Source organism: Tarenaya hassleriana, unplaced genomic scaffold, assembly GCF_000463585.1.
Source record: "Tarenaya hassleriana unplaced genomic scaffold, ASM46358v1 Cleome8, whole genome shotgun sequence".
NCBI classification, from domain to species: domain Eukaryota; kingdom Viridiplantae; phylum Streptophyta; class Magnoliopsida; order Brassicales; family Cleomaceae; genus Tarenaya; species Tarenaya hassleriana.
Window position 1 is genome coordinate 1,685,866 of NW_010970490.1, and position 6,019 is coordinate 1,691,884.

The 6,019-nt window shown below is 39.4% G+C and overlaps 2 protein-coding genes across 9 annotated transcripts in view; both read right to left on the reverse strand.

Moving 5' to 3' along the window:
- Positions 1-994: 994 nt before the first annotated feature.
- LOC104802379 (probable inactive leucine-rich repeat receptor-like protein kinase At3g03770) lies at positions 995-4,916 on the reverse strand. 3 transcript variants are annotated; one of them, XM_010525964.2, is made up of 8 exons: positions 4,228-4,914; positions 2,800-4,109; positions 2,571-2,704; positions 2,139-2,382; positions 1,806-2,017; positions 1,706-1,731; positions 1,515-1,626; positions 995-1,433 (listed from the first exon to the last, which is right to left on the reverse strand). In XM_010525964.2, the coding sequence occupies exons 2-8, from the start codon at positions 3,977-3,979 to the stop codon at positions 1,236-1,238; spliced, it is 2,106 nt and encodes a 701-aa protein (XP_010524266.1). In that variant the 5' UTR covers positions 3,980-4,109; positions 4,228-4,914; the 3' UTR covers positions 995-1,235. The 3 variants fall into 3 exon arrangements, with proteins under 3 accessions (XP_010524266.1, XP_010524265.1, XP_010524264.1); XM_010525963.2 differs by having other exon boundaries at positions 995-1,430; positions 2,800-4,916; XM_010525962.2 differs by having other exon boundaries at positions 2,800-4,915.
- Positions 4,917-5,377: 461 nt separating this feature from the next.
- Positions 5,378-6,019, reverse strand: part of LOC104802380 (protoporphyrinogen oxidase 2, chloroplastic/mitochondrial) — a 5,423-nt gene continuing 4,781 nt past the window's right edge. Inside the window, exon 19 of one of the 6 annotated variants that reach the window (XM_010525972.1) lies at positions 5,378-5,508. The gene's annotated coding sequence lies outside the window, so the exon portion shown is untranslated. Of the gene's footprint in view, positions 5,509-5,583; positions 5,944-6,019 lie in introns of those variants that run through there. The other 5 variants (XM_010525971.1, XM_010525966.1, XM_010525968.1 and 2 more) reach the window with 5 other exon arrangements.

Consider the following 6,019-nt stretch of genomic DNA (forward strand, 5'->3'; position numbering starts at 1 on the left):
GAGGCACTGAGGGAAGGAAGAAAGTATAAACAAAAATAAATAAATAAAATATAGAAGCAATTATAATATGTAAAATATCGAAATGATTATAAAAAAAGCAACAAAAGAATCAAGAAAAAGGATCTTGATCATTGAAAGAATTAACGGCGACGTTGCTTAGATTTTCCGGATTGAAATGTGTGAATTCTGACGTGCTTCTCTCGCGCGTGATGGAAACGTCCCACTGCTTTGGGTCGGATATTATGATCCCCCACTCGGACGCGCGTGGATGAGATCGATCGTTCACCCTTGATTTGCCTGACCAAAAAGAAAAATGGAAATAGAAATAGTTGGTGCGAGGAATTAAGACTAGGAATGTAAACAGATATGATCTCTTCGCAATACCATCCATTTTTTGTTTGTTATTCAAATAACTGATGTTATTAATGCGCGTCACAGGAATAATGCATATGTTTTGACAAAACAAGAAAGTAACAACATATGCATGCGTACGTTTTATATAAAAAAATATACGAATATAATTCAAATGATGTACTCTTGTACATCATCCATACCAATACTCTATTAAAATCTTACGTGATTAGACCATAAGCAAACAATGGTTCAGGGGAAAGAATCTAAATCTATATATATATATATATATTATTGGTGATACATGATGATGATATATTATAAGATAATGGACATGGGATACCACTACCGGTCAGTCGTCTTTGATATTTTGCCAACCCAATTAGCAGCTAATTTTTATATATATAACAAAAAGAAGAACAGCATTGCACTAAATTAAATGCGACATTTTCGTTAGCTGTTGTATTTGATTACGCAATATTTTTTTCTGGTAGGGAAAATGACAGAGCTCCTGCCTGCCTTGACTTGATTTCCAAGCTTGAAAGATTGACACTTAATATATATGGGATTTTATTTGCTTTACAAGAAATAACCCAAAACCCATACAAAATTGGAAAGTGGCCATTACGCGCGCGTGTATTTGGTTGTAATTGGGCCTCTGTAGGCCTTTGTTTGAGGATCTACGTCTACTTGCCTTCGTCTTTGTATTCCGAAGCAAATGACTGAAGTAGAAACACATATGATAGCGTTTGAATGAACATGGATTTGGATATAATCTGTTCTAATGATTTTTTTTTTTACTATTTCATGACACTCTCTTTTGGCCTTTCTTAAAGAAGAAGGAAACGTGTACGATATAACATTTACAGCGGCAGAAGCAGAGATCAGGAAGAGGGGTCGAGGTGAGCTTGGAGCTGGGCGGCGTAGTGGAGGTTCCAGAGAACGTCTTCGAAGGAGGGCCTTGAGGAGGGATCGGTCAGAAGGCACTTGTTCGTGATTGATATCACTCTCCCTAACGCTTCTTCCGAGCTCGTGGTCAGCACTGTCGGATCCACCACCATTCTCTGGCTTCCAAACGACTTCTGCCCATCAACACCCTTCATGAGCTTCTTTTCTTTTTCTTTTAAATGTTAACATACAACCTCATGAAAAATTCAAGTTACCATTTCATTCAGAAGAAAGGCCTCTCCTTTCCCACTTCCCGCATCTCCTATTAGCGATTCCATCAGTATGAACCCGAAGTTGTACACGTCGTCTTCTGTTTTACCCTTTTTCCTGCCATGTTACATAGACTTAGCTCTGCTTTAACAAGTTCCAACAATCTAATAACCATCACAACATAAAAGCTACCTACTTTGGTTTCTGGGTTTCCGTCTTTGCCTGCAAAATTGAGAAAACCATGAATCAGGGAAGACATGTACGATAAACAGAGAGAGCGAGAGAGCAGAGCAAACCTCGAGCTTTTGATTCTCTTCTATGATAACAGAGACTCCATAGTCACTGAGCTTTGCAATACGGTGCTGATCGAGCAAGATGTTGTTCGTTCTGAGGTGATTGGTGAAGGAACCAGGCATTACACCCGTGTGAAGGAAGTGTACAGCCTTTGCTACTTCTATCAGAATCCCCAGCCGATCTGGCCATGTCAGAATCTTCTCTGGGTTTGATTCTGCTGAAGCAGAGGTTGTGAGAAAATTGCAGTACAACTTTAAAGTTTAAATTGTCAAGTAAAGAATGAACACAATCCATGAACTTGAAAAACTCTTTCTTGGTGCATAGGTTGATCTAACCTGATAGATGCTTATGATAGCTCCCATTGGACATGTATTCGTATACAAGGAAGAGTTTGAAGGATGCATGATAGTGTTCTTCACTGGTTTCAATGCAATGGCCCAAGAGGGTCACCAGATGAGGATGGTTGAGCTTAGAGAGCCAATCTAACCGAGCTCTGATGCTTTGAGTTGAATATTTCTTTGATAAAACCAGACATCTGATAGCTACAGAGGTTCCATTTTCCAGCGTTCCTCTGTACAGCTGAAAGACAATTGAAAACATAGATGGATAAGATTCTATGTTGTCACAACCAATATAAAAAATGGGAGGAAGGTCTTTCAGATAAAATGAGATCAGTAAAATTGCTATTTTGAGATCAAAATTAAATTGTTGCAGCAGTTCCATAGAATAATGACCAAAGGACAAAGCTGTTGAGTTGCAGGACGTACCTTCCCAATGGAGCCTTCGCCCAAGAAACCTGATGAATTGAAATTGTTTGTGGCTTCCTTTAACTCTTCAAAAGAAAATGAGCGGCATGCTGGTGCACCTTGAGCCCCTAATTGTGTTGTTTGTGAGATTAACCCTGAAAACCATAAAAACGTATGATGACAGTTATGAGAACTCCTCCTTAAAATGTTGACAATACATTTAATTGCATCTCAGGTCAAAGTTACTTACTCGCACTAGCAAGAACTTCAGGGGAAAGCCCGGTACGTGGATTGTCTAATGCAGCCTTAGGCCGAGTTTGCTGCACTGGTGTTTCTCTTGTACAACTGCAACACCTTTTTCGACATAACACAAGGACTCCGGTTGCAAAAAACACAAGAATAAGAATAGCTCCACTGAGTACAGCTACTAAAGTCCCAATTTTTCTACCTCCTAACTGTTTATTCTCTGTTTCTGCCTTTCTACAGAGGAATTCTTGATGCTGATCTTGATCACCCTTGATGGACAAGCAATTCCCACCAAGTTTAACCACTCGCTCACCAGAAGTACTTGATAAACAAGTGGGAAGAGACCCAATTAATCCATTGTTCGACAGATCCACAAATCCGAGTTTGCCTCCACAGTTTAGATTCATGGGTAACCTTCCACTGAGCTTGTTAGATGCCAAGTCCAAGTAACTGATGTTTGGCAAAGAGAACAAGAACGGGGGCGGTGTTCCAGTCAGATGATTGAATGACAAGTCAAGATGCTGAAGCTGATCTAAATCTCCAAAATGGCCAGGAATTTCCCCAGAGAATGAGTTCTTGCTCAGTAGAACAGTAACCGATAGTTTTGGCATCAAAGGTAGTTCAGAATCCAAACGATTTTCTCTCAAATCCAGTATGTGTAGATTTTCTAAGTTGCTCAGATCAGGTAATTCACCAGATATCTCATTGCGCGACAGCGCAAGATTTGTTAGCGTTCCTATTCTGCATATCGAAGAAGGGAATGGGCCTTTGAATCGATTGTTCTTCAAACCAAGGACCGTGAGATTGGTTAAGGAATCGAACGAGTCAGGAACACTACCACTGAAGTAATTCCCGTCAAGAACCAAAGTTTGAAGCTTGACCAACTTGGAAATCTCAGGAGGCACAGAACCAAACAAGTAGTTTGAACTTAAATCTAAGAATTCGAGAAAGTATAACCGATGAATCTTCTGTGGCAGCTCACCGTAGATACCCAGATAGACTAAGCTGAGTACCCTCAAGCTTGTAAGCCTTGTCAAAGTGGTGACCAGAGAATCAATTGAGAAAGTTTCAGACAAAGTGTGGTTTGGAATTGCAGCGCCGTGGAACATATCGAATGGCTTAAAGAGCTTATCTCCCATGATTTTAAGCTCAGTGACAGAGTTACCTTGGCACGAGATGCCCATATGAGCCGTTGCAGAGATTTCACACAAGTCTCCACTGTAATTTTCCCAAGCTTGAAGAGCTGAAGGGAATTCTAGATGCTTCCTGAGCTGCAGCAACACCTGCGTCTGGGAGTTCTGTAGTTGATGGGTGCTGGGCATGAAGAAGGGCCACAGAAGAAGAAGCCAAGGCAACAACTTGAAATGTTCCATTGCAGGAAATGCCCTAGAAGCAGACACGATTTAAAAAGAAGGAACTTGAAGAAAAATACCTGCCGAAGGTTCTGCAAGAAGAAGATTCGGGAAACTCAAGTCAAAGAAAGAGAGACCCATCAAGGAGTCGTCTCCCAAAGCGTCTGACATTGTGAGCAGAAACCTCCATACCGAGAAAAGCTTCGGGGGGAGAAGGGGAAGTCAACTGAAGTCAAGGAAAAGAAACCCAGCTCGTGATCCCAAGCGTTCACTCGAAATCATTTGCCGGGCGAAGGCAAGCCACTTAAAAATAAGAGACAAGGGAGACAAGAGGAGAGAAAGTGCAGAAATTATGGATGAAATGTCTGTGTGATGTTGTCGCATTTACGCAGAAGCGAGAGCGAAGACAGGGAAGCTGATAAGTGCAATAATGGCCACAAGCCGAAGCATTAATGGAGAGAGAAGTAGATATTTCAAAGACTATTGTCTCTGTCACTTGGAATAACAATCAATTTGATGAAAGTTGGTTTCTTTAATCTGGTAGGGTTTCATGAATGGCTTTGCTTTATCAAAGACGGCAATTTGGGACTCCTCTGCCTCTCACAAGGTTCCCCCTTCTTTTGTTTATTAATTTGAACTTAGATTACCAATCTACCCTTCTTCGACACTACTACTAGGGATGGCAAAACATACCTTTCGGTCTCTTTATGTTAAGACCGAATATAGAACATAGAATGATATTCTCTTAGACATGAAAAAAGAAAGAATTAGCTTATATGATAAATATGGAAAAAATCCAAATAAAAACAATGGATGAATATGTCGATAGTTATAATAAATTAATAAAAATAATGGACGAATATATAAGAATAACTAAAAAGGATAAAAACAATAAAAAAAGTAGAATAAAGGAATAATAACAAGTTTCTTGGTATATTTGTAGTTGTTTCGTATATTATAAGAAACAATTACTACTATTGTAAAATGAAGGAATAATATTTATTTTGCATATGTTTTATTTTTTTGCTAGGCAACAGGCATAGAGGTGGAGGGTGGAGCCATGAAGGGAATAGGGATATAAAATCTTCATCATATGCACAAGGTTCTACTTAAAATATATGAGACCTCTTATAGGGGGGAAAAGAAAAAGATAAAAGGCAAAAGGAAGAAAAGGAGGAGATGGACTTATTGTCACGAAATACACTTAATCAGACTATTTTAAGTGTACAATTAATTAGCCAATTAAAATAAAAAAAAGTGTCAAATTTGTTTATAATTCATCCCACCCCGCAAAAGGAACCAAAACAGAAAGCTCTTATTTTCATGCAGCAAATGGAGGAGACTTAACCATGCAGAAGATTCTGGTTCACGACAACACACACTTTATTGTGTTAAAAGAGAAGACGAAACACTACTCGACAGTAAGGAAACTAACAGAGAAAACAGGACAATTGTTTTTTGGGGGACCATGCTCCATAAGAATAAGCAAAAACATCAACATCCCTTCACTGGACCAAACAAAAAAAAAACAAGGAAGATTCTCTCTAGTACCCGGTTTTATACAGGTGTCTGTGTGTGGATATAAGTTCCTTTTCATTTTTTTTTTCCAGTACAGATCCGAACTTGAAAACATTAGACATGCTTTGAGACAGCAGAGTAGAGACATCTTATTCAGTGTCTGAATGTACTTTTGAAGTCCTTGTTCGATGCGGATCCTATCCAACCATACAGTGACCAACCCTATCATGACCCATAATCCTTCTATCTAGTCAGACCAGTGAAGGCAAAAGATTCAACTGCATGTTATGTTGAAGTTGGTGATTTTTTATTTATTTATGAAAAGCCGAGTTCTCGGGGGGGGGGGGGGGGGGG